We start from the raw sequence: 27896 nt of genomic DNA on the forward strand, positions 1-27896 counted from the left end.
AAGGGAAAAAGGTTCCGGGAATCTGTGCACGGGGCGCGCACACACCTGAATTGGAATGCATATGAGCAATCACTCGAAGAAAGAAGAAATACTTCCTTTTGTTTGTTTTAAACTGCTACCTATTAATTCATTTGGTGACCTCCTAGTTCTTGTGTTATGAGTAAATAACTTCATTTACTTTCTGAACACCAGGCATGATTTTATAGACCTCTATGATATCACCCCTTAGTCATTTCTTTTCCATGCTGAAAAATCCCAGTCTTATTAATATCTCCTTATTTGTAAGCTTTTCCGTACCCCTAATCATTTTAGTTGCCCTTTTTTTGTACCTTTTCCAATTCCAATATATCTTTTTGAGATGGGGTGACCAGATCTGCATGCAGTATTCAAGATGTGGGCATACCATGAATTTATAAAGAGGCAATATGATATTTTCTGTCTTATTATATCCCTTTCCTAATGATTCCCAACATTGTTAGCTTTTTTGATTGCCACTGCACATTGAGTGGATGTTTTCAGCGAACTAGTCACAATGATTCCAAGATCTATTTCTTGAGTAGTAACAACTAATTTAGACCCCCTCATTTTATATGTATTGTTGGGATTACATTTTCCAAGAAAGCCGTCTTTTTGGACAAATGAGCTTTGCCCTCAGGCTGACAGATCTGTTGTCTCTGAGCAAAGCTGCTGAGGTCTTGAAGAATGAGGCACTATACTAGGTGTCTTGAACACAGGCTATTTAGTGCTTTGAAAATAAAAACGGGGGTTAAATCCTAGACTGAGGGTGAAATCTTGGCTCTAGTGAAGTCTGGGATTTTTGGCACTGACTTCAGTGGGGCCAAGATTTCACACCAAGACCATAAATATAATATGATACCTTATGTAGAGAAATGATCTCTTGGACTGCAGTAACACCTCCACATAGGCTTGGTGACATTCTGTGTGTTTCAAATTGTCTGTTATGGCCTTAGTTTTCTGCCGTTGTGGCTCAGGTCTCCAGCCCTCCTTTTACTTGAAACAGGATGTCTGAGAACTCTGGGGATCCATAGTGGTGATGAGGAAGGAAGGGATGTTTTGTTTGATTTATTTCCTTGTGCAATGATATAGTGAAATATACTGGAAGGTTAACTTATACTTTATTTGTGTGCAATGATGGGTATTTCCAAAGGAAAATTCAGGGCATTCACTTTGATTTCACATATACACTTAATGATGAAAAAATTGTTACCCTTTATTTAATATAATATTGCATTTTCTGGTGACTTTTTCTGCATAATTAAATACAGGTTCAGGGTATATGGACACATAGCACATAATTGTTTGTTGTCTTTTCCTTTGTTTACTGACTGAGAAGTATTATCAGTAAACAAGCGTTAACTGGCTAGAGCAGAGCCAATTATGTCATGTAAAGCATCCACCTGCAAAAGAGGAAAAAAGATACTGAATTGCATTGTAATTGTGCTTAAGATATGAAGCGATCTAAAAAGCCCCACTTAGTCCTAGATTAATGATTTCTACATAATGGGTATCAGCAAGAAGGGAGAAGTAAATGGCTAAGTTAATTGTATGCTACTAATCGCTTCTTTTTACAGACTTACTGTTTCCTAAGTAGCACTTTTAGAAATTACTGGTGTGAGAGTTTAAAGAAATTTCATAGCAGGTAGGACTGTGTGGAGTGCATTTGCAACATCATACTTGAGGGCACAAACTTATTCAACCTTAGAACCTTATTTATAAAAAGAGGCTAATACCTGTTCAGTAGGGCAAGAGACATCATGCTGTAGTATATTCACTTTATTAGTGGTAGTATTAAAGTGATCTGAGTCCACTGTGCTATGCATGGTATACAAATTACCCTAGAAAGAGGCTCTTGTCCGAAGAGCTAACACAAGAAATAGGCAAAACGAGACAAAGGGTGTGAGAAATAGTATCTCCATTTTACAAATGGAGATCTGAGGCACACAGCCTAATTAAGTGACTTGTCCAAGGTCACACAGGACATCTGTATCACAAGATGGTAACTGAACATAGATCTCATCCCAGTCCAATGCCTTAACCACAAGACTGTGTGTCCGCCTTAATTTACTGCAGAATTTTCTATGCTTAATGAATTAGAGAGGTCTTGCACCTTATAGTGGTAATTTTGTAGTAAAAATGTTGGTTTTTTAAGTGTAACAACTATTACTTAAATTCTAAGCTCTTTGGGGCAGGAATATCTTTTTGTTCTGTGTTTGCATATCACCTAGCACAAGAAGGTCCTGGTCTATGATTGGGTTCCTATGCATTATGGTAACACAAATAATAATAAAGTACTATTGTTTAATTCTCCAAGTGAGGCTCTGATTAAGGTTAGCATTTTCTCTCGCTCAAAATAACTTTACATAATGTTTTCCACTGAAATCAGTGTGCTTTACAAAGGTGAGTAATAACCCTGTGTCACAAAGTGGGAAACTGAAGCACAGACCAGTGAAGTTACTTGCCCAACATCGCATGGATAGCGGTAAAGCTGTGAAGAGATTTAAGCAGTATAGTTCAGGGATCCAGATAATGGGTCTGCCAGAGCACATGTAGACAGCATGGTAATATGGGTGCACCAGTTATTAAAATACCCAAGACCTTTGCAGACTGCTGTAGGATGGACAAAATGCTGTAGGATGGAGCCAGGGTTGTTTGATTTAATCAGCACATCCTCTGCCCACATGAGAGCTTCAGGACAAATTGACACAGATGTGGCTATTAAAAGATAGGGATGAGGTGAGCAGCAGAGATTTACTGCTGGGTGCATCTCACTTTAACACTGCTGCATGTGTTCGCATGAATCACTTGATTATTACCTGTTCTATTTATTCCCTTTGAAGCATGTGGCATTGGCCACTGTTAGAAGACAGGATACTGGGCTAGATAGACCATTGGTCTGACCCAGTATGGCAGTTTTTATGTTCTTAAATCCACAATAGCTGTACTCTAGGGAGATTCACTCAGTACTAATCCAAGGAAACTGGAGAGACCTGGATTTGGTGACAGAAAAGTCCTTGCAGGAGCAAGGCAATTGCTTTTCTGCCAGAGTTAAGATAATGTGGGAACAAAAGGCTAGTGAGTTTACTGAGGAGAGGACAGCATTAATGTGAGCCTATTCTGGATGGCCAGGAGTGGGCATGCAATCCCTGCGGTCAGATGGATATGGAGATTACTCATGCTAGGAATACAATTAATTCTAGTGTGTGTGTAGGTGATCAAGTGAATGTGTGATAAAACATTCAGATCACACCTCTGACACCTTCCCCTACCCTGGAAAAACCTCTCCTTTGATTCTGGCCACAGACAATCAGTGGAATATTTCTTAACTCTGCAGCTTTTGGGAGACAGTCCAAAAGTTGCACCCAGTGGTTCCACTCCTAGCTGCAGCTCTTCACTCAAGTGGAGTCCAAGTCCTGAATTGGACCTCATGTATTCCCTCTGGCTCAGAAATCCTAGTGTTTATCATGTATAAGAGCAGAAGCCAGCTGTGCTTTGAATCCATTTGTGCATTCTGTGTGTGATTACACAAAACATCTTTTATTAGATAAACTTTTTTCAACCTAATTCTTTAAGGTAAATGCTTTACTGAAGGAAGAGGGACCCAGATAAGCATGTGGGCATCTTAGCATCAACCCACTTATCCTGCCAGCCATACCTTATTACTATCTGAAGCAATCATGTTCCTCAGCTCATACACACTAACTGTTCCATTACTGTCCCCTATTAGAATGCAGTCTGTGTTTCTAGCAAAAAGGACAGTTGTGAATTTGACTCCTGGGTTGGCAAAGGTCACAATCAAGGGGTCCAAACTGAAACCAAAACATGAAATGAAGTTAATAGCTACTAGAAATGAGGCCAACAAGGCGTGTGTCTAGATGACTACTGCAGAACAAAATTACAGAAACAAGTTAATCCTAATATTGCTGTAACTTTACTTTTTACTTTTATTATCTGGGCAAACTAAAATCTAAAACCTTAAGTAATGGTGCAAGTGCATTTTGGTAGCTCTCTGATAAATACAACTCAAATCCCAACCCTTGCTAACCAGTGTACTCTGGCTACCTGAAAAATCATCTGCTCTACTGCCTAATACTTGGGGATTTTTTTAATATAAATCATTTGCATTTTAGTGAATGATACATTGGACCTAGTTCTCGACTGCCTTGCACTTGGTACAGTCATTTACACTGGACACAGTGGGTGTGCAATGCTATCACCAGTGAAAGCAAGTAGATAATTCTGATTGGACACCCTTTTACACTCACTTTTCATCAAAAAGCTGAGAAAAGGAGAAGGGGCGGGTGTCTCAACCCCCACTGGCATCTGTTGCTCATTGCAAAAGTCCCAAAATGTGTGTGTTTTTTAAAAACACATGGAAGTGGTAGAGAATCCATGACTCCTGTGGCAAAAAAGCAGCCCCCCGTTCCCTGAGCCATCCAGCACCCAGCTCTAGATTTTCTTTAAACACTCTAGGTACATGCTACCTATTGCTTGTAAAGTGAACATTTTAGAATGAAGTACAATGTTATTACAATCTAAATGCTTTGTAATACTAAATGGGGCCTTTAGGCAGTATAATAATTAAATACTTTATAAGAGTTAGTGTGTCTTTCTATTACTTCAGAATCCTCCAGAAAAGTTATTACTTACGTGCTGACACTAAGGTCCCAAATTTCCACTCTGCCCTCATTCACTGCTGCAAATACAAAGGCTGATTTTGGAGACCACATAATGTCATGAACAACATTAGTGGTGGAACTGAACGTTAAAATGGGCCTTACTGAATCTTGGCGCCATAAAATAATACTCCAGTCCGCAGAGCAGCTTAAAAACATGTCCGTACTGAATGGATTCCATGCTATCTTGTACACAGGACCCTTAACATTGGGGGAAAAGGAACTGCATGTTATTCCAAAGCTAGCAGACTGGGATTTTCAAAAGAGCCTAAGCAAACTAGGCACCCGACTCCCTATTATTTTAAATGGGAGCTTGGTGCCTTACTGCCTTTTGTGTCTTTGACAGTCTGCGCCCGCCCGCTCCCCCCACCCCTCCCCAGTACTGACAATACTATTTTTTCACATGCACAGCATATTAGGACATCAAAGATCACAGAACATGCTGTATGATCTAAAACCAAAAATATTTTGTTGGTGATGCTGATGTTTCAGTGGAGGTTTCATTTTTCCCTCTGAGTCACTGCTGATTCAATGCCCTGCCAGGATGTTAGGAAAAACTACTCCTGGGAGTGCAATCTGCTGGACAAGACAAATCTGAGGTGCAGATCAGTTGGGGTTGTTAAAACTCTTGTGGACATTTTTGCAGGAGTAATGGTATTAACCCAGGAGTTCCAGGTCAATGAGATCACTGATTATTAATTTTAAATATTTAAATTTTAAAGCCAGGACTAAATTTAAATTAGTTACAATCAAAGCTTTAAGAAAAGATTAGTGATTCTTAAAAAATCTATATACTGAAGACCATAATCTCAAGAGTTTTGAATGCTTTGTCTTGTAGCCTTATTACTAAGCTAAGAAAAGAGGTTTTGCTTTTAAAAGTTGTGTTGCAAGTGTGTTGTCTACTGAACATAAATTAAATAAATGTATCCAATGTAATCAAACATTGCTTCTGATATCTAATTAATCCAATCGCTTTTTCTGTTATTTAATTTTACCCACCTTATGTGCTATGTAGGTCTCTAGGAATTGCTCATTGTATGAACAAGAACATTTATGAATATGTCCTTCTTCTGTTCCAGCCAGGTATATATTAGTGTCCTGAAACAAAAATCCAGGTATTCCAAACTGGCATTATCCTGAAATATTTAAAGAGCTGGGTGGAGGTTAGGCTGTGAAATTGCTATTGAAGGACCTGGGAGATGCACAGCACTCATTCTCACTTGGTTTCAATGAGAGCTGCACCTATATGTCACTGGGAGCTGTGTTTGTTCACCAGCCCTGTGGGATCAGGCCCACAGTCAATGAGAGCAACATAACTAAAACTGTAAAACTCACAAATTATAGGGGTTAGCTTCCTTTGTATTCTCTCTGATTGGTTAGAGGTGATATTGTTAGCACTTATGAACATCAGAACCATTCTATAGATACTGCTGGAGAAACATGGGCAATGGCTGTGCAAGCTTCCCCTATAAAACTAAGTGCTGCACCTCAATCCTGATCTCCATTTTTGAACTGTTTTGGGGCCGTCATTAGAGAGTGCCTACAATGTGCAGGTGTATGCAGTGGTCTTGTGAGACAGGATAAATTCACTTGGGAAAAGAGAGACTTCCAAATGTGTTTAATTGATCACTTGAATCAACCTTGAATCAAATTAACTATAAGTAAAAGGCAAGTGTATTAATTTGCTGGCACCATGCAGCTTCTCTTTTGAAATTTTCATTCATTCTTATGTGAATATTCACCCAGTTAGAGCAGCACTTACGGCTGGTCTAGCTTATGTCTCCAGAATCCAGGAGATGTATAGGTGGTGCACAACTAATTTTTCTTCTCCCACACCAGTTCCTGAGCTGATCTTAGTTTGAATGGAACTGAGATTCAGACCCTTTGTGGCATATTCTTAGGCGTAAACACATTAAATTCTTAGCCATACCTGTTAGGTGTCTATGATATCTGGCTATATTACTACTGGTTATTACTTCTTTCTTCTATTACAGACTTTGTTGGTCATTTAACATTGTTTCTTAGCCTATCTGTTTATGAACTAATAGACTGAGCCCTGCAGAAGCTGTCTTGCTTCTTTCTTACCCCCAGATAAAAGACTACTTCAACGTATAGTGTTCGTTAAAACACACAAGGCGAAATCTTCCGCTGGTGTATACTAATGGAGCTACACTATCACCAGCTGAGGATCTGACCCATAATGTTTTGTTCTAATAGATAAAACTTTAGCCAACTGAATCTGAAACATAAAATAATCACAATGAATTTCCTGAGCCTACCCTTGGATGAAAGTCAAAGCACATTCCAGGTGCCTGTCGAGATATCAGAGCTTCACTTTTCTTTTCTTTCTCACCAGTTAGTTTTTTCCTTTCACTTGCTGTTCGCTTCAGTTTCATCAGATCTATGCAAATAGACAGTAAATGGGATATTAATTTTACTTGGAAGTGATAGTGGCATATTAGAATGCTCTGAACAACTCAAATACTTCAAATGTTTAACAATTCTGAAATGTTTTACCAAGGGGTTGTTTACACAGGGAAATTGCCTGGAATAAGCTATTGTGCAATAGCTATTCTGGGTAATTTCCCAATGTAGACAAGTCCTGAGAGAATATGCTTACCAGTGCAGCCTAGTCCTTTCCGTATGAGCCATTTGGTTATTCTGCCATCTGCTGAGATAGAGATTAGTATCTCTCCTTTGTCATCTCCTGTTGTGCCCCTGTCCTGTTCGACCCACTTCAGCTGCCATACAGGGCCTATGTGCTTATCAAAAGATTCACTGAAAAGAGGAATGCACACAACAAAGCTATACATTTACAGAAATATGGAGAATGCATTTTGAAAAAGTTATTGCATAGGCAACAAAATTGCTTTGAACATAACTTAGGAACAAACATCCTGGAATGTGAGCATGTGCTAATTCATTGGTTATTTAAATTTGTTTAAATGGTTAATTTTCATGGAAGAAAAAGTCAGGGTTTTAAGACACTTACTGTTTTGAAAAGTTGTTTATTTTCTAAAATGTACTTTTTATTTTTACATATTTAATTACAGAATAATGTTGAAAGGAGTGAAGCACCTTTCTTTAAGTATCTGAACCATTGTACTGGTGCTGCTTCATGGACCCCAACTTATTCCCAAAGTAATCGGGAGTTTTGCCATAATTTCAGTAGGAGAACATTAGGGCCAAAAGTATGTGTATGTGTGGGAAAGGAAGATGAACCTTTGATTTAACCCATTAATTAGGGATCAGAGCCTGCAAGGTGCTGAACATCTGTTGAAAGGTGTTGAGCAACCTCAAATCCCATTATTTTGAAGGATTGTGCCCTAAATCTGAGAGCTTCATTCAGGTCAGGTGTCTCTCCAATCATCCCTGTTCTCATTTTCTCCGCAACTCTCTCGTACTAGTCTGGTTTCCCCTCATCCCCACAACCTGAACTTTTTGGGCAAATGGTCAGGGCCCCCACATGGGAGGGGGAAAGGTTACACTTTACCGGGGCCCAGAAACCCTGGGGAGCCCAGCCCAGGCTGCAACCCCCATTACCATGAGGAAAAAATGTTTCATGGCGCATGAGATTGTATGTATGGGATGAGGGATTGTGGTATGTATGTGGGAGGGGGCCAGTGTTAAAAGTTTGTACTGGGTCTGGAAAAATTATGCTTGGGCCCTGCAAATGGTCTCATTTGGAAAGTGCTATCTAGGACTCCAGCACTAACTGCTGCCACTGTGTGTTTTTGAAAATATAGAACCCCATTAATAGGATGAAGCTAACCCATTTTTAGTAGATGTAAAGAACTTTTTAAAAAGTCTTGTTGTTTAGAAGTAGGCTGCTCTAAGCAGTTACAATATATAGATTTAAAAATAACAAACAGTGACAACTTCTCACTTACAAGGAGACATTAGATTGTGATCCCTCAGGGCAGTAACTGTCTGTTTTTACAGCAACCAGCACACTGGGGCCCCAATTCTCATGCAGGCCCTTGAGTGCTAACATAATATTAAATATTTAACATTAGTAATAATATAAGGTAACAGCAGCATCAGTGGAAACATTTCAGTGCTTTGGGAATTGGGCTGATGTGCCTCAAAAATACAGGGTAGGGCAAGTAAGGTGTGTGAGGGGAATCTGGTTGGCCTAATCTACTTTTTCATGGACATTTATACATATCAAAAAGTCTCCCTGCCTGACAGTTTCTTTTCAAGAAAGTCCCCAGATTGTAGGTGTGTGCAGTGTAGGCGTTTCAAATCAGAATTGACCGTTGTTAACAAAGATGGTAGGGGGAAATTATCCAGCACTTCCCTGCACTCACTGAATCCATCTTTTCAAGAGGACTACTATTCACTTGCTAAATTTAAATAAACAATGGAATGAATGTCCACAATTAACAAGACATGAAAAAAGTGCAACGAGGTGGGGAGTTCATAGTCTTACCTGCTATCCAAAAGCGCGGCGGTATTATGGGTCTGTACATTATAGATTGCTACTGTACCATTGTACATTCCAACTGCTAAAAGGTTTGGGTTTGCCAGAGAGAAATCCAATGCAGTAACACCATGATCACATTGATAAATACGCTCTGGCCACTTAACAGAAGAAAACAACAGCATATTTATTTCATTCTTCTGAGTATTACCTAATTGCTAAACTACCCACTACTTTTCTAAAGCCACACACGCTTCCCCAGGTTCAACTTTAAGACTATATTCTAAATAACTGAGTCGACTACCTGCTGCTGCAGTTGTCAAATTTGAAAGGAGCGTTGTGCAGAAATGAGACTTTTGTATTGTAAATTAAATTAGAGGTGGTCTTAAAGTGAACCATGTAAATGACTATGTAAATGACCTGAATTTTGGAGGATTGGATAAAGTGGGAGCCAGATCCCCACTATAACCAAAACCTGACATTTGAAAAAATGCAAACTACCATGTCTAATTTTTGCCCATCTCATAATTTAAAATGTAATCTTCTCTCTGCTTTTCTAATCAACAGAAGCTTAGTTGGAGATAAACTGTAATGTAAGGTAACTTCTCCTTCCCTGCGGCTGGAGTCCCAGTGCTCTACCTGCTTTACAGACCACCCACTGAGGTGAGGCAGGGGGTGGAAGCAGGAGTAAAGACAGGGAAGCAGCAGCAGGCTGCTGCTGTAGGGCTATGGGGAGGAGGAGCTCAGCCTGGCAGCCCTGTTTCTTCCTCCCTTCCTGGGCTGTAGGGAGATTGTCCCACCTTGTGCACGCCCCTGCTCATAGGTTATCGTCTTTTTTTTTTATTTATTTGATTTGGCAATGAACTCAAATTTGAATTGGTGACGGCACGGAATGTTTCTGTGGAAATCTGCATCATGGCTAGGATTGTGTGAAATATTTCAGTGAAGTTTGAAAACTTCAGAATGAGGTTTTTGCATTTTGTTTTTATTTCGGAAAATGTGATTTTGTGAAAATTGGACACATTTTTGAGTGAAAATTATTCTATATTAAAAGAACCCTCAATTATTTTATTTATTTATTTATTTTTTAAATTCAAACATTTGTTTTGGCAATGGTCACTATTTTCATAGAAATATCAAATTTTTAAATGTTATATCTGAAATCTGCTGTTACATTCTGCAGATGTTTAAATTAAATTTAAAATACCTGCTTTTTTCATACAGCCCAAAATTTACAGCAGACAAGAAGATGAACTAGGAAGGGGAAAACATAAATTTAAAACACAAATATCCTCAATTTGCAAATGTGGGAAGATTATGGAAAAATAAATGCATGGTAAATAATTTGTTTTTATATTTGAAATGCTAAAGGAGTTTCCCCCACCGTATGAAAATCTTTATAGGAGGAACTACACATCTGGATCTAATTAAGGTAATAGCCAAACTGGTTTAATTCACAATCTTGGCTAGGGGAATGGAAATGGGGTACAGAGCTTTTCATTCTTAGGTTGCCCAGTCTAAGCTGATACTAACTGACATTCTAAGCAGTGGTTAGCTGTTTGATGGTGTTTGACATGAGTTCAGTTCCCTGTGGACTGATATCCATATGATAAAATCACAGTACAGAGGATGAATGGACACAGAGGCTAAGTATCTTTCTGTAGGTACTGCCCCAGGTCAACTCTGAGAGACATTGGCAGACTACTGAGGAGGAAGTGTGCAGTATCCCTGTTCCCTTTGCTTTAACTGTCCTGTGAATAAGAGGAGAACTTTAGTCTCCAGTGTTTTCTGGCATCTTTCACCCGCACTAAGGAAGTTTAGACATTTTAAAAATAAGAATAGTTAATTATCTATTTTCCAGAGGGGTTTAGTCTGGGATATCAAACACTACTATATGTCTCCTGTTGTTTGAGAAAGCAAAACTAAATGATCTGCTGTTAAATCATACAAAATTATTACAGCAAAAGTCTGAAAGTAATGAACTAAAATAAATTGTGCTTTCTCTCTATTTGTGTTACCATAGGATTCTTGAGTGACCAGCAGCAAGCCAAGCCTTTCTTCTGTTCTTTAAAACCAAATTGCCCGTAACCAACAGCCAAAAGATCCTAAAATCCAAAAGTACAGATTGAGGGATATGCTTCAATTAAAACAGACATTTAGAGCTAGAATTTTAAGTGGCAGCTTCCTGCCTGCAGTTGTGTGTGCAAATCCTTCCACTTGTACCCAGTTCAGGGGCACAGTCTCAGGAACATAGCCACGTAAGTAAAGTAAGGTAATTGAAGTAAATAAAATTTACTCTGAGGGTCAGATTCTAATGCAGTAAGTGTAAGGCACTGTTCACTATGCATGAATGGAAATTAATTGCAAGTGTAATTTTAGTGAGCACAAATTATGCCCACCAAAAAGGAGGCCCCTTATAAAAATCTGTCCATTCATATAGATGTATATAACATGTTTTATAAATATATGTTCATGTACAGTGTTTGTTAAACTCTGCAAATATTTACCATATTGTAATACTTCAAGGAGGAAAGAATTATTTTTATGATTGCCTCTGCTGTTTACACCTTGTGGTTTGTAAGTAAAAAGCAAGGAACTTGGCAGCAAGGACCTTACTCCTCAACTCCTTTAAACTGTGTTGTATTTCTCTACACAAAGCAACAATTTTATTGTGAAATGAGTATTTTGAAAGTAAGCGTCTAATGATCTTACCATTTTTAGTTTGTAGCTAGTCAGTGTAAACATATGGATCAGTATTCAAGAGGTGCACAGATTTATGCCATTTTTCCCCTGAAAGAGGTAGTCCTATTGTTTTTGTATTCCTCCTTTCCAATTTTTACCTTCTTCCCTTACCTTGTTGATTTTTGTTGTGGCCATGGGAAAGCTAAATCGAAGTGAGATTTATACTGCTCTGACAGTAAAGAGCTCCCTTCATTCTCATCTCCACAGGAAGGGAGTTGGATAGTCTCGGGCCAGCTGCTGTGAAAGCTGCCATTCTCATAAGTTTTACTCTCAAGGTCATTGGTGTCATCGTTCCTGAGGAATGCAGCAGTCCAGGGAGATCATTGTCACAGAGAAAGAGGTGGTTTCTAATCTTGGATCAGTTCCATGAATAGTTTTAAAGATTAGTATTTCAGTGAGATTTTGAATTTGACCCAAAATTCTATAACCAGTGTAGTTAGCCAAACACCCTAGTCATGTGTCCTCTGAGACCAGTGCTGCTAAGAAAATGAGCTGCTGCATTCTGAACCAACTGAATCTCTCAAGATTGCTAGGAATGAGCAAATCTATGGTGAGGTGCACTTATCTGTCCTGAAGGTCATGAAAGACTGGATTAGTGTGGCTTAGTCAGCATATGGCAGAGGAAGTTACAGACTACAGGAAGCAAACACCACCTGTCTGACCTCAGGGATGAATCCCTCCCTATCACACATCTATCCAGCCCAATGTATCAAACCCTGAGCCTGTATTTTACCTTGTCACTTACCCAACCAATTCTAGAAACAAGTTTAGAAGAACAGGTTTGGTAACTCACTGGGTTTAACTTGTTCCAAGCCATGCTGCTCACGTTGTGGCCATTACTCCACTCACATGTATAGGCCCACAGTCGTTCCAGACTGGGAGGTAAGATTTCTTCTGGTGCTTCACTTAGGTCTAACAGAATTGATGAATTAACAACTGTTTCCTTCTGTTCTTCCTCCTCCTCCTCCTCCTCCCCACCTTCATCCTCCTCCTCTTCTGCTTCTGCTTCCACTTCCTCGGTTTCTGCTTCTTCTTTGCCAGCATCAGATGTAAGAACTGGTTCTAAAGTGCATACAAATACAGTAGAATCACAGTAATACTCACTTCACTAATCTGCAATCCTGCTAATTCTGACCAGAAACACAGTGATCTCATCCCACTTCTGCTATGAAATCTTTGCTGAGAGCACTGCGGTGAAGATTGAGAACTAAGATTTCATTACTTTTTCAAAATTTGGCCAACATTTTTGTAGGATCATAGGAGCTAGCATTCTGGATCAGACCAGTGGTCCAGATAGTCCAGTGTCCTATCACCTGCAGTGTCCAGTACTGGATGTTTCATAGGAGGGTTTAAGAACCCTGCAGGAGGTAGTTATGAGATAACCTACCCCCAAGAAAAGTTTTCTCCTATTTAGTGGTTAGTTTAAGTAGAGAAATTTTTCAACTTTGATGCCAAATTGTTTGGATCCAGGTTTGAAAATTGTTGCCATAGCACATTTAATGTTTACTTTGAAATTAAAATTGCATTTGTCAACATAAATGTGCAAAACATATATATATTTAATTCGTTATAGTGTTTTTTGTTTAGTTGCCAGGTAACAAAATTTGCATATCTGGAATGGATTTCAAGTCATTCTGGTGAAGTAATATGGCTCCTCTGTAGATTTTCAAATAGGAATTGGGCACCTAACTCCCAGCTGAGCTTTTGAAAAATCTTCTCCTTATCTACTTCCCTGATTTTTAAAGCATCAAACGAGCAAATACAACCATGGGATTGTGCAATAGAGGTTGCAGGATTTGAAATTTTTGACTGGGGATAAGTGGGGTAAAAGCTAAGTGTGTAAGCGCTGCTGGGCTCTTTAAAATGTAGTGTGATAGTGGTCCCCTCCTTCTCCTTATTGTTTGTGGTCAATGTTGAATTGACAGCCTGAGAAACTTGAAGCCCTCTGTCTGGTGAACAGGTATAATACTGGCCATGGCCGTGTGAGCTTCCTCACTTCATATGTTTTTATCCCTATTTTAACTGGACCTTTCCTAAGGGGAAAGATGGTAGTTCAGTCTCTACCTTTAGTCAGTTTTTGGCTTCTTTGTTGAGATTGCCAACAGTGGTCCAATTAGTGCCCCTGGTGGTCTGCAATGAATCCACCCTCTCATTTTGCATTAGCACTGAACACCCATCAGATGATTAAATTTTTACTACCAGTCCAATCTGAATTTTAATCAGTGAGCTGAGCTGAAAGACTTTTTGTATTTTAGTGAAGAACTGTAATACCAAGAAAACATACTAAACAATAATGCAGAGTAGATCCGTATCATTGTTCCCATCTGTTAAATGGGGATAAACTGAGGCACAGGACGGGGAAGTGACTTGCCCGAGGTCAACCAGCAGGCTAATGGTAGAGCCAAGAATAGAACCCAAGTCTACTGAGTCCCAATCCAGGGCTCTGTCCATTAGGCCATATTGTTTCAGGAAGCTCAAAATACAATGTAAAAACAAGTTTGATAAATACTATGGAAACAGGTCTCATTTTACTGGTGTTGATAGTGGAGATCAGCCAGCTCAAGAACCATTTATCCAACTCACCCAGAAAGCTCCATGTATATATTTGTTGGGGGTGTTGGTAAAATGGAGCAAAGAACTGAACAACCTCAGTTTGGGTTTTGCAAATCCTTTCCCCAGCTTTGTCATTATTTAACAGAATTAGTTCCTCTCTTGAGACTTCAGATTAGGGGAATGTTTAATTGGCATTTTTGTTAACATGCAAAACAGGCTCTTTCATACTGTGAATGACTTATCTGATGAGAAATATACCTATAAGAACAGGAAGTTGCCGATAAGCTGCAAGTTTGGGCTGAAAAACATTCTCCATTAGAACCCTTTCCATAAAAAATAAATCCTGCTGAAATTTTTCTGATTTTAATATAGCTTCAGAATGGTCTTCCTCTTCTTCATGGATTCTGGCAAGAATAACACTTTCCAAATCGATTATAGAACTTGAAGCGATGCTCTCTGGAAAACCAACAGATAATATTGAAAAAGGCAGGTTTAGCAGGATAATCTAATACTTTAACAGGCAAAAGCCAGAAAAAAACAGAAAATATTGCCATGATCAGTGAATATCTCCAGTATTAGTTTTTTTTTTTAAATTCTTTAGTTTTTTCTTCGTATTTCCAAAACTGTCAAGTAGCAGTGCAATACAAAGGGTCCATCTCTTAGGACTAAAATCTGCTCTAGGATGTATGTGCATCCCAAGTAATGGGACTCATGTGCATGTATCCAAAGGGCAGAACTTAGTTCTTATTTAGGAAATACAAGTTAAACAGGTGATGGGATAGACCAGCAGCCTGTCATGCTAGGTTCCTACTGTTAGTTGGGGTGGGTAGCATGGGCTGCTAGAATGGAGCTAAAAGAGGCTCCACATGGCTCCTTGCTGGGCTAAATCCTAGGAGCTGGGGAATGCTGGACCATCAGAACCCCCCTGCTCCGCTGGCCAATGGGTGCTTGGAGATTCCCAAGGAGGAGGAACTACCTATTGTCCCTTGGTGACTATCTCCCTCCCTTGCTACTGGGACCATCTCCCTTTCACCACCAGCCTCATCAAGTTCCCCAAACCCGCTGATGTGGGTGGGTAGCATTTTTGTTTAAAAGAGAAAAACAAATAAGATTTTTTCCCCACATTTTTAAAAGAAACTTTTTTTTGTTTAGATTTAACTACCCCTCCGCAATGTTTGCAACTCAAACATTGCAACATCAGGCCGAGGACATAAAACAAATTAGAATATGACCATAAATACAAGTGAAGGTGACTATCCATTTCCATTGCTCATGCTGAATGAAGAGCAAATAGTAAACTGCATACATGGTGTAAAGTATATTAGCTTGTTTAGTTTGTTTTCCAGTTTTAATATTCTAAGGTAATATTAGTAATCTAATAAAGGAAATTTGATTTGACAGCTATTTTTAATCTGACAAGTGTCCCTTTAAATAAGGCGACAATTTTATGATTCAGCCTGTAATACCGCAGTAGGCCATGAAGGGGAGATAGGCTAAGAGTGGTATGGAAGCAGCAATGTGAGCAAATCCCACAGAGGAGAGTGGTTTTCACATCGTTCAGTAGCAACATCTCTGATTGATTAAAGGAACAGCAGTGACAGACTTCTAAGGAAGTCCTTTTTGGTTCTCAGCTGTGGGGGGGAATGGTGAGAAGGCTTTGATGGATATTCAAGATTTAAGGGAAGGACAAATTCTGTCATGTCTGGTTGAGTTTATTTTGTTAACTGAGGATGTGGATGAACTGCAAGACTGCAGCCTGTTTCTTGTAATATACACTATAGCCTTTGTGTCTGGTAAAATCAAGCAGAGAGGTTTATGGTCAGTAATTGCTGAGAATTATTAAAAATTGTACAATTATTATCTGTGTATTATCTGAGAAATAGTATGTGACCATGTTTCCCATACCCATGTGTGCCATCTTGAAGTATATGATACTACAATGCAAAGCTAAGGTTGCAGATAAAAGTGTAACATAATATTGTATTTTTTAGATGTAGAAGTGACCATGTAATAAAACACTATCATAGTATTAACACACATGGGGACAGAGTTAAGATTCTGCATGCCACCTTAACCCTGTTATTTTCTTTAACTATAAATGCTAAATTGTACAGTTTGAACATGTTCTCAGTATCATTTTTATAAAAGAATACAAATAATAGTCATAACTTTATAAGGAGAAAAACACTGTAGACATTTAAACCTAGAAAGAAAAGTTACCTCTATCTGTAGAAGTTGTGGACATGGTTCGTTCACGATCTTTGGTCACATTAGATTTACTGCTACTCACACTTGTTGGTCTGCTACTTCTTTCTGTTACTGAAGGTGTATGTGTTGTTTCCAAGGCATTAAAGGAATCGTACAAGTCCCAAGAAGTGGCCATTATCCCTAAAAATGAATTACAGAATACCATAGTATTGTGCTTGTAAACATTTACTATAAAGCACTAAAATTGAGGGAAATATAGGATTTTATATAGGAAATGCCAACTCTTTTGTGATAAAATGGTACAGAAACACCACAGACAAATTTGCAACAACAGCAACTGTGTAGCTATCACAGCTGTACTAATGTAGTCCAGGTGTATGGTCTCCCTTCAGTGTGTTTGTGTCCATCTCCTATTAAAAAACATCAACTAATTGGAATGTATAAAAATCAGAATTACAGACACACATGAAGTGGAAGATATACTCCCAGTTCATTTCTGTATCTAATCTATTGCCATGTGTGAACATTTATATGTCCTCTCTATTTTTTCTACAATACTATCCTTTTATGTTCAGTTTATATACATTTAATAAACCAAAGAAATAATATTTAGAACACCATTCCACATAGCCATTCTTTTGCCTTTTTCATAAAGAAAATGTCAAAACTGGGTGCTGAGATTTGGATAAGCATCTAAAAGTCTGCATACTTGTCCAAATTTGTATAGAAAGCTTAGGCAGAAGTCTTGTAAGACTGTCTTCTCCTGTGATTGCCAGGACTTCCTGGTTTGACTAAGAATTGAAATCCTGTGAAAGAGTTTCTCCCATGCTACTATACCTTGGTATTTCCACCTAGAGCTGAAACCAGAACCACTGGAAAAGGTAAGGACAAAAAAGGAACAGCATTTTCAAATTTCAAAAAGATGTTTAGTTTAATTTATTTTATAATGTGTACACATATATATGTTAATTTATAATTTAGTTTAGTTTTGGATAAATTTTTGCCTTGCTGGTCTAACTGTGCCTGTGGTGCTGAGGGAAACAGAATACAAAGGGAGAGAGCTTTTAGAAGGAGCAACTACTACATCCTTTCAAGGGATGCAGAACATGCTGCTTGCTGCACCAGTTTTTACATACTTGTTGATGCAGAAGTGAGGCGCTGACCCTGCTGATACCCTTACCCCCTCTGCTCCCACATTTCTGTTGGGACACAGACTACTTCAGCCTACACCTTATACTCAAGAAGTTCAAACACTTACATTCTGGCTGGCTCCTGCACTGGTGTGCAAGCGAGGAAAGGGCTCCCTGACAGAGCTGCTCAGGAATTTTTTGACAAAACATTTTTATGGAAAAAATGCTTATTTCTCTGAACTGAAACTTTTTGCAGGAAAGGGTCCTTTTTGAGAAATTTCTCATCTCGAATATTTTTTGCAAAGTTTAGGAACTGTCAAATTCTATTTTGACATTTTCCAAACAAAAAATTCCAGTTTTCCAGTTTGAAACAGCTTTTTGTTTAGAAATTTCAGCTGAGAGAATTTTTTTAAAAATAAAATATAGTCAAAACAAAACATTTTGACTGGCCTAAACCAAATGTTCTTTTCAGATTTTGAGTATGTGAAAATTTGAAACTAACTTTTCATCCTAATTTGGGGCAGGAAAAATTCTTGAAATTGCAAAACCTTTTGCAGGACAGGAAAGCCATTTCCCACACAGATCTACATCCTGAACTCTTCTCTAACCTGCTTGCGCACAAGCACAAAAGTAGCCTCAATCAAGTCTCAAGGTCTTTCTTTAATTTGTTTAGTGTTCTCTTGAATCTAAGTTTTTAATAAGTAATGAATAGTCTAAGTTTAATAAGTAATAAGCCACAGTAATAACAATTAGCAAGGGTACAAAATGTTTAATAGGAAAGGCTCTTAAGCACCATTTGCTATATTTATCACTTTTCTGAATGATAATTTACCTTTGTCTTCCATGAGGATTTTGTCACATTGCATTTCTTTATTCTTTCGTGCTCCATTAAGAGTCTGCATCATCCTTTCCACAAAGCGATCATTACCAACTCTATTTTTACAAAGCTCTATATAAACCTTGTTCTGTTCCCTTTAAAAAATTACACATGCGTTAAAAACCCCAAATCTATCCATATTAAAACTACACATTGAACAGGAAATGGTGTTCTCAGCTAAGGTCTATGGCTTCTTTCTCTTTCAATGAAAACAGGTTTGTTTGGCTCCAAACATTCCCCTTCAGTGGCTACTACCCCAACTTTGCAGCACTGTTTTGGGTCTGAAAAGTATTATAGAGATGGCCTGAGCCAAAATGCCAGATTCAAATATTTTTGAACGTTGGGGAAATTCAGATACATTTCTGAAATTTGTACCTCTGGCCCATCTCTACTAGAGAGTGAAACTAACTAGATGCTGCCTAAATACAAAAGTGAAAGTGATTCATCTATATTGTCTGGTTGTATGACTGCAGAAATGGTGAAGAGGAAAGATCTCTTTTTTTAGTTCTTTCAGTTTTAATATTCAAAAGGCAGAAGTAGATTATACTGAGCCTGAATCTACCAACAGTTTGGTCAACCTCCACTCCCAGTCCGTCCACAAAGTATGCTGTGCATACCTACTAAATCAGAGTCAAATTACTCCCTGCTGCTTCCCTTCCTGCGTTCCTTGGATCACACTATGGTGTAATCTTATATGTCGTAGGATGGAGACCCACCATGGACCCAGGATGTATTACCTCCTCCCTGCATCCCGTACCAGAAGCAGGTGGCCATCAGCAATAGGCTGTTCAATATGCCAACTGCTGCTCACAGACTAAGTCATGTGTAGGAGCCTGGATCTCAGCCCTTATGGCTTAATTCTGAAAATACATTGTGACAAGCTTTCAGAGCTCTTGGAGGGAGCTCTGGCACACTCCATTCCAGTGGAGCTCATAGCAAGAGGCCAGGAATCTGTAGTTTTGAGGTTAATTACTAGCCAAGGTTCAGAGAGACATGCCTGGGAGGAAGGGCTAGACTCACAATAGACTTTTAGGCACCTTGTGAATCACACTGTTGTTCCTGTGATTTTCTGAACCTGAGTTGGGTGCCTAGACTCCTTATAAAATGACTGGGAAGAGATAGGGGTCTTGGACTGAGATTCACAAAAGCCAGCATACTACGAGAGGAGCCACGGAGAGGTGTGTATGCCAAACACCTCCCTCACACAGAGATAGGTATCTAACTCCAAACTGCAGGTAGGCACCTATCTCTACTAGAGATTCACCACCAGGAATCCATCTCCTGAAGTCAGGAGGCTTATACATCTAAGATACTTCTTGTGAAAACGATTCAGGCAGGCACCCAATTCCACACACGATAGGGGCAGGAGGAGGAAAAGGTGGTGAAGGTGCCACTGCCCACCTTATAACTTTTAGCCCAGTGGGATGTGGGAGATCTGGGTTGAACTCCCTCTCTGCTGGGGGGTGGGGACAGAATTTGAAGAAGGATTTCCCACCCGTCAGGGGGGTGCTCTAACCACTGAGCTAGGGAATAGTCTAATGGGGAATGGGGCTCCCCAGTCTTGCCAATTAAAACAGTTCCACTGTGGATAAATAATTAAAAAGAAGCAGCATCCGAGCAGGAGGCCTGAACCCTGGGTCTCCCAGGCAGGTACCCAAAACACTAAGTTACAGAACCATCACACAGGCATCCGCAGTGTGGCCCAAGGAACAACTTCAAATACTTAAGTCACTGGGCCAGAAAAAGCATGAGAATGAGTCACTAGCCAATTGGTTAGGGCACTCACCTGAGAGGTGGGAGACCCAGGGTCCAGTCACCCTGCTCCAATGCTTCTTTTTAATTATTTATCCCCAGAGGAACAACTTTAGCTGGAGAGACTGAGAGAGCCCCACATCAGACTATGCCATAAGTCAGTGGTTACAGCATGCTCCTGAGAAGTGGGAGACCCCTCTTCAAATTATTTGTGCCTGAGTGGAAATTGAGCCCAGGTCCCCCACATCACAAGTGGGTGCTCTAACCACTGGACTGCTAAAAGTTAGAAGGTGGGTAGCAGCACCACCACCTGCTCCTCCTCTGGCCAGATTTTGAATGGGACCCAATCCCGTAGGCCGTGTCTGAGCACACTTACCAGATAGGCTTACCGATATTGCCTTTAGGACATTATCTTCTCTGATTTGTGAATCACAGTGGGGCGTAGATAGATAGGCACCTGGTTACCTACCCTGAGGCAGCAGTGCGCATACCCAGAGGCAGACACTTAGGTGCCGAGGAAACTTTTACTCAGAACATTTAGGTGCCAAGTTTGTTTAAGCACCTATAGAGTACAGCTGGAGTTTGTAAATCAGTGGAGACTGAAACTGAGACTTAGGTGCCTAAGTACCTTTGTGAATCTAGCCTGAAATGCCAAAAAGGGAGTTAATTAGATGCAGATGAGCCTATTTAGGCTCAACACTTTTAAAAGGGGTTGGGTTAGTGTAGAGGGAGAAAGAGACAGATGTTCCAGGGAAAACACAAGGCTTATTTAGTTTGTTAGCTTATATGTTTGTTTAGGAATTACTGACTCTAAACCTACATGGAAAAAATATATCCAGTGTCTTTTGCTAAGCTTGGGGTATTTTTAGTAAACATAAACTGCAGTAACTAAATCAGAAATCCCAGAACAGCTTTTCTGTATACAAACCTAACTGCTGTAGGCTCTCTAGCCACCTAGAAACTGATCCTCCCACAAACTTACTACCAAGTACAACATGTACTACAGTGAATAATTGCCTTAAAAGCAAGTATTTGCAGGATAGGGCTTAAAATCCTCCCCTTTCTACAGGCTTTTTTTAAAGAAAACAAACATCCTTTCCTGTAAAAACTACGAGAGTCCAGTAGCACTTTAAAGACTAAAAAATTAATTTCTGCCAGCATAAGCTTTCGTGGGCTGCAACCCACTTCATCAGATGCCATCTGACGAAGTGGGTTGCAGCCCATGAAAGCTTATGCCTGCAGAAGCTAAATTTGCTAGTCTTTAAAGTGCTACAGGATTCTCATTGTTTTTGCTGTATACAGACTAACACGGCTACCCCTCTGGAACTTTTCATCCTTTCCTGTGTTACTAATACCATATAATGTTTACCTGAGTGTGTCCCTTTAACGTTTGGGTTAAAAGTCTGCTTTTCCTATGTTTACATAGCACTGCTACGTAATAAATGCATTTTAAGCAAAAAAAAAAAAAACCCTGCTCATGTTTTTCCATTCCTGGCATGATAATGGGGCTGAAACTAATGGCAAATAATTAAAGAATTACATTGGTCTTTGAAAGCTTTTTTACTTGGGTAAAGGGAAACGATATTTTTAAAATAAAACATTCATTTTAGTAATGTGTTTTGTCATCACTAAGATACTACCCACCCCTGCTTTTCACTAACTGCTTTATCTGCCCCAGTTGGAGAAGGGGCAAAATTCAGTGGGCAAGACAGCGTAAAGGAGACTAGCTTGTCATGTTTAGAGATGGAAATAAGTCCAGTATGGCATTTAGACAAAAGTTGTGAAATGTAGACAGTAAGGACCCTGATCCTGTATGTTCATGAGCCCTTTCAATTCTCTGAAGTCAATGGAAATTGAGGGCATTGAGCCCATCATGTGGCTCAGGAGACAGAAGTGTGTGTGCAATTGTAAATATACATACTGCACTTTTTCAGCATCTTCAGATTCTATAGACACCATGACAGTTGGCATGTCCAATATCCAGATAGTTTCTGTCTCCGTGAGGTAAATATCCACTCTCTTATCTATGTCTTCTTTTGTCAGTTGTTCTCTTATCTCATCTCGCCTCACCTGTACATCTGTCAAATTATACAATGTGAAAGAATGAAAATATTTTTCTGTTCTAGGATTAAAAGAGGAAAACTTAATTGTAAAAATAATTATGATAACGAGTAGTCAAATACTGTGAGGCACTGCGCTCCTCAAGGGGTGCTCAGCACTCCGCAACTTCTACTGACTGCAGTGCCTCACAGAATCAGACTTCAGTGCTAACAGTATGAATCTCTGTAATTAAAGAAGTACACTTTCTTTACCAGATAAGCTAATAGCTGTGTCTCGTCTAGAACCAGGTTCTACTATTTCATCTGCCATAGACTCAGTTGTAGATATGGTTGATTTAGAAATACTGCTGCTTCCATATGTCCTTTAATAACAGAGAAATATACAGAAATAAAATGTGAGAGTCCAGATATGGCAGGATGCAAAATAATACAAAAACAACAAAGTACTGGTACCAAGATAGCCAAGTCATATTACACAGTGATTGTGCTTACAGCAAATGCTTGTGTTGCAAAAGAAATCATAAAAAGACACTGGAAAGAAAATAATGAATTTGTTTAAAAGAGTTAATAAATTAAGACTTCATCTGAGAGCATATTCTGTGGTACTGAAAAGATGAGGATGAATTTAATAAGATCTGAGATCCATTCTTACATAGTATATAATCCTGCGAGTTGCTGGATACCTGCTGTGTGATGCTTTGAACCCACAACCGCTAGGTGAGAGACTTCAGCACCTCTATCAATCCTTTGAAATTTCTTTGCAATGTATAAGAAAACTATCTTAAAAATCATATAATTAATTGTTGCTGTGTTAAAATGAAAAAATAATCATAATATATGTGTAAGGAGGAGTGGTGATGAAGATTTTTTAAAATATACTTGTGTATAACAGTTTTCTTAGTATACTTCCTTTTCCTCAAAAAGTGTTTGTGTGTGTCTAAAAATATACAGGAGCAGACTGCAGCACAAGAAAATAGGCTAAGGAAGGTATAACTGAGAAATTATAGATGAGTCACAAATATAGATAGATAGATTCTATTATAATTGGTGGTTATTCCCAAAATTTAAAATAACAAAAATGATGGCACAAACAAAAAAATAGTTCATGCAATACTGCAATGGCAACTGAGGGCTAGATCCACAAAGTGGACTTGAGGAATAGATGTGTCTTGAGTTAAACAGGAGGTTTCTTGGTATTTTGTCAACTTTGCTTTAGTTAAATACAAAACCAAAATGTGTGTGTGTGAGCACTCTCTCTCCCTCTCTCTCTAAGTTTAGGTCCCCGCCAGTGGAATTCACAGCCCTGAATTAAACGCAAAGGCTCCACGATATACAGGGAGAGTTAGGTGCCTAAGAATAGGATCCACAAAAGCCAGCATGCTGAGCAGGGAGCCATCCAAGCTAGCTGATGGGAAATGCCAAGAGAAGGGAGGGGCCTTAAAATAATTTGAGCAGGGACTGGAACCCAGGTCTCTAATTATTCCTGGTACTAACGCTTTACATGCACAGTCATTCTGGAATTATGTATACTGTGGGCCAGGATTTGACCCAAGGAATGTAACAACATACCTTGAGAATGGACCTACTAAACTAGCATTAATGCCAGATGTCTGATGCATGGATAAGGAAGACAGAAAATCAGATCCAGTGGCCCCAGAAAAATCCTGCGTTGATAAGATTTTGCTTTGTCTGTGTAGCGAAGCACTTGGTTCTGGATGATAGAGTGGACGGGGTGTTACATCTTTCCCTTGTTCATCAAAAACCTGAATATTTAAATAACAATAATAAAAATGTATCTTGTGTTTGCTAAACAAATTAAGATGATAGGTAGCTAAGGAAGGTAAGTGAGGTAGTATCTTTTATTGGAACAACTTCTGCTGGTGAAAGAGACAAGCTTTTGAGCTACACACGCAGCTATGCAACATTTAACTTTATAAGGGTATAGAAGGGAGAGGGACATTCAACCTACTAGCTAACATAGGGAGGGGTAACAGAACCTCTCTGTGCCAGCATACATCGAGAGGGTAGATGTTGTTTGCACTACCACTCTTCCCTCGAGGGGTTCAACCATGAGAGGAAAGCTTTAGTTTCTGCCAAGAGCTTCTTAGGAACTCTGGCAGGGGAGGCTGTTTCAGGAATATGCTGAAAAACTACATCAGCTAGCTGAGCCATGCCTCTTCCCTGGTGACCACTGATGACTTTTCAGGCTGTGCTACTTTATAATAATCCTTACAATGAAGGTACCTAGGGGACCTAAATGTTGTAAAAATCTGGTGTAAATCAGAGGCTAGCTGGTTTACAGCTAGCAGTGCAGCAAAAACCGTTTTGAGAAATTATTATACAACTTTATTAAACTTTTATTAGCTCCTATCCCTCAAAAAATATTTCTTCTGTAATAAAATATACTGTAAGTAGATTGTAAGGTTTCTAAACAGAATTTTCTTGATACTTTATATGGAAATTCCTTCTTTATGTCAGGTAAACAAAACAAATGCTCCTGTCAATAATGTCTCATGGATGTAAACACAGTATATTTTCAACTTAAGAAAAGGCTATTGCTCTAAATTGCTGATTTTCAAGTCAACACAAGCAAGTGTTGGAAAAAGTAAATTTCACTGCCCAATAAATGTATGTATTCCTTGGCTACTTAAGGGAGTTATTGTGCACCACTGTAAGTCACTTAAATCTTCTATTTATAAAATGGAGATAATACCTCTCCACTTTTAGTGCTGTGAGGCAATTACCGTTTGTACAGTGCCTTGACAATATTGGATAAAAGCTCTATAGAAATTCAAAGCATTATTATTACAAAATGAAAAAAGTTATCTAAAAACAACATTCTCTCCACTTTTTGTTTGTTTAATTAGGAGAACAATTCTTAGGTGTTTGTGAAAGGAGGCAAATTAACACAACTGGAACCTGAAATTCTCTATGGGTAAAAGCCTTAACCACACATTCAGAGCTAATGAAGTGGAAAGGGTCTATGTGAAACCTTTGCATTAACAAAGAAATGCATGTATGTAACATGCTTTAGCCTAGATTGACCATTTTTCTTGGTTTACATGCAAAAGTTGTAAGATTTATTAATATATTTTTTCTGGAATTAAGCTTTTCTTGAGCATGTAGCTGTTGTATACAACCTATAACCAAATCAAACAAGCAAGTATAGATATGCTAGATGCAGCAAATATTTGCCATATAAAAGGTGACAGAAGGAATATTTCCTTTTTTCTTTATGATGGATGAACGCCTAAGATTAAGAAAAAAATTCCTGCTTATTTTTTTAAAAGCAAAAATCGTGGTCTCATCTACCCTATTTTTTCCCACAAGAATCCATAGGCAAGGAGAACTAGGTAACTTATGACATCAAAATTACCAGTGTCAAAGGAGTAAAACCTGTGCACCTACAAAAGAAATTTATTTCAATCATTATGTTTTAAAATTAATTTAACACGTATGACTATGTCCTTTGGGGATAAAGGATCTTTTGTTAAAGATTAAACATTTCTGATCCTAAAGAGTGAATCTCCTACACCAGTTCTCTGAACCTCTAAGAAGTCCTCCAAAGTGTCACCTAGAAAAAAACAGGGAAGACAAGACAGAAATTCTATTTGTAAATTAGAAAATTGGGAGGGAGAGTACAGCCTTCCTCAGTATATCATAAAAATGCAAAAAGGGCACAGATATTTTATTTTTTCCTTTGAGGATCACTTTTTAAACACTGATTATCATCCTTTCCAACTAGGTTTCTCGCGTTCTGGAACAACTACACTGGGTTTTCTTTTTCCTAACAAGCTTGTCACTTTCAGACTTCTCCAACGCCACACCTGCCTATCACACTATTCTTTTTTCCCCCTGCATTCCATCTAAGCTTCTTTCCAGACAACTTTTAAGATTCACAATTAAATGTAATTAGAAATATTTAGTATTGAAAGTTCATTACCTGAATAGTATGCCTGCTACCTATAAGAGATCCCTTATCCAAGGTTCTGCCATCAGAAGTCATCAGTATACTTCTTTGACTCAGTGATCCAGCTCTGTTTCGGCTGAAACCACTAACATAGCTCATTCGTCTTTGGCTGCTAGTACCTGAAATAGATGTCTTCTTCATATTTAACTCCGGCTTTGATGTCCTATTTCAACCAAACAAAATATAATCAAGAAATTTATATAGACCATTCAGCAGATAATGAACAGTATAAAGCTGTAGTGAACTCATGGATTGCTATTACAAAATGTCAACTTCAAAAGTACAGAAGCAAATGTTAACTGTAAAACAAAGAAATAGAAGAAACACTAAAGTTCTTGTCTATTTATGGGGCTAAATATGGTGAAAGGCAATTGGTATGGAAATGAAGGATCAAGAAGCAGAGTCTTTGGATTAAAATATACACCTGGGATTCAGGCGACATAGGTACAGTTCTCAACTCTATCACAGACTTTCTGCTCAAGTTTGGTGAATCATATCTATGTGCTTTTGTTTCTCCGTCTGTAAAATTAGGATACTACCTTTTCCCTCCTTCACAAGGCAGCTGTCAGGCTTAGTCCATTGCTATAAAATGCCCTGAGGTCCTTGTGTGAAGATGCTAAGCACAAAGAAAGCTGTCTGGTGCCTAGGTATGCCCGGGATGGGTGCATTTGAAACGTGCCACATCGCTCTGTGAGGGGAGAGATCTTGTAAACTAAGGCGATGGTAACCCGGAGCGCCCAACACACTCCCACATTCTCAGTGCAGCTTCGAGAGCCGCTGACTTCTAGTGGGATGGAGCCTGGCCCGCTGCCAGTATTGGCAGACACGACCATGAATCAGCCTGAGCAGCCGGCGGTTGTGGAGATGACAGCCCTCCCCTCCCCCTCGTGACAGCCTGCCACGCATTCTCGAGGTGCCACAGCCGGTGGCGAGTGACTGACGCAGGACCCTCCGTGGACACCCCGTGCTCCCGGCGGCGGGGCACTCACACGCTGACGACCAAGCTGTGCCTCTTGCTCTTGCCGGCCTGCACGGCCGTGGAGAAGGACATGGTACTGGGCGGCGGGGGGAGGCTCCGTGCCTCTTTCCCGTCCCGGGGGAGTTCTCACTACAGCTCCGGGCCCCAGCGGCCCGACGCTCTCCTCCTCCGCCAGCCTGTTTACATGGTAACCATGGCAGCCACCGTCCAACATGCAGCCAGCTGATTGGCTGGTAAGGAGGGACGGAAACGTTGGATAGGCGCTGGGAGGGTTGCTCATGGCTGGTCCGCATCTTCCGGGCCCCGCGGGTCCTGTTAGCCTGCAGTGGGCGTGGCTCGGGGCCCGGAACTAAGACAGAGATTCCCAGCTCCCCTCCTCCCCCAGTCAGGAATAGGAGCCCCATATACCCGCCCAGCAGGGGCCGGGAGCCCACCGCCCTCCCCCCCCCACACACACCAGTCAGAGCTAGGTGCCCCACACAAGCCCTTAGAGTGGGGAGCGCCTACC

General features: G+C 39.6%; 1 protein-coding gene across 5 annotated transcripts; it reads right to left on the reverse strand.

Annotated features, from left to right (window-relative positions):
• Positions 1-1124: 1124 nt before the first annotated feature.
• DNAI4 (dynein axonemal intermediate chain 4) lies at positions 1125-27550 on the reverse strand. 5 transcript variants are annotated; one of them, XR_010922655.1, is made up of 17 exons: positions 27399-27550; positions 26383-26572; positions 24009-24202; positions 22692-22801; positions 22301-22457; positions 18583-18722; positions 16633-16800; positions 14671-14868; positions 12653-12921; positions 11136-11222; positions 9127-9278; positions 7315-7472; positions 6974-7095; positions 5694-5792; positions 4800-4895; positions 3674-3827; positions 1125-1418 (listed from the first exon to the last, which is right to left on the reverse strand). XR_010922655.1 is itself a non-coding variant. In XM_067563333.1 (17 exons), exons 1-17 carry the CDS (start codon positions 27458-27460, stop codon positions 1374-1376), a joined length of 2532 nt encoding a protein of 843 aa, XP_067419434.1. In that variant the 5' UTR covers positions 27461-27550; the 3' UTR covers positions 1125-1373. The 5 variants fall into 5 exon arrangements, 4 of the variants coding, with proteins under 4 accessions (XP_067419434.1, XP_067419435.1, XP_067419436.1 ...); XM_067563333.1 differs by having other exon boundaries at positions 4669-4895; XM_067563334.1 differs by lacking the exon at positions 27399-27550 and adding an exon at positions 26949-27043 and having other exon boundaries at positions 4669-4895.
• Positions 27551-27896: the final 346 nt, after the last annotated feature.

Source organism: Emydura macquarii, unplaced genomic scaffold (assembly GCF_026122565.2).
Source record: "Emydura macquarii macquarii isolate MOO-44397 ecotype Brisbane River unplaced genomic scaffold, CSIRO-AGI_Emac_v2 contig_2481, whole genome shotgun sequence".
NCBI lineage: Eukaryota > Metazoa > Chordata > Testudines > Chelidae > Emydura > Emydura macquarii.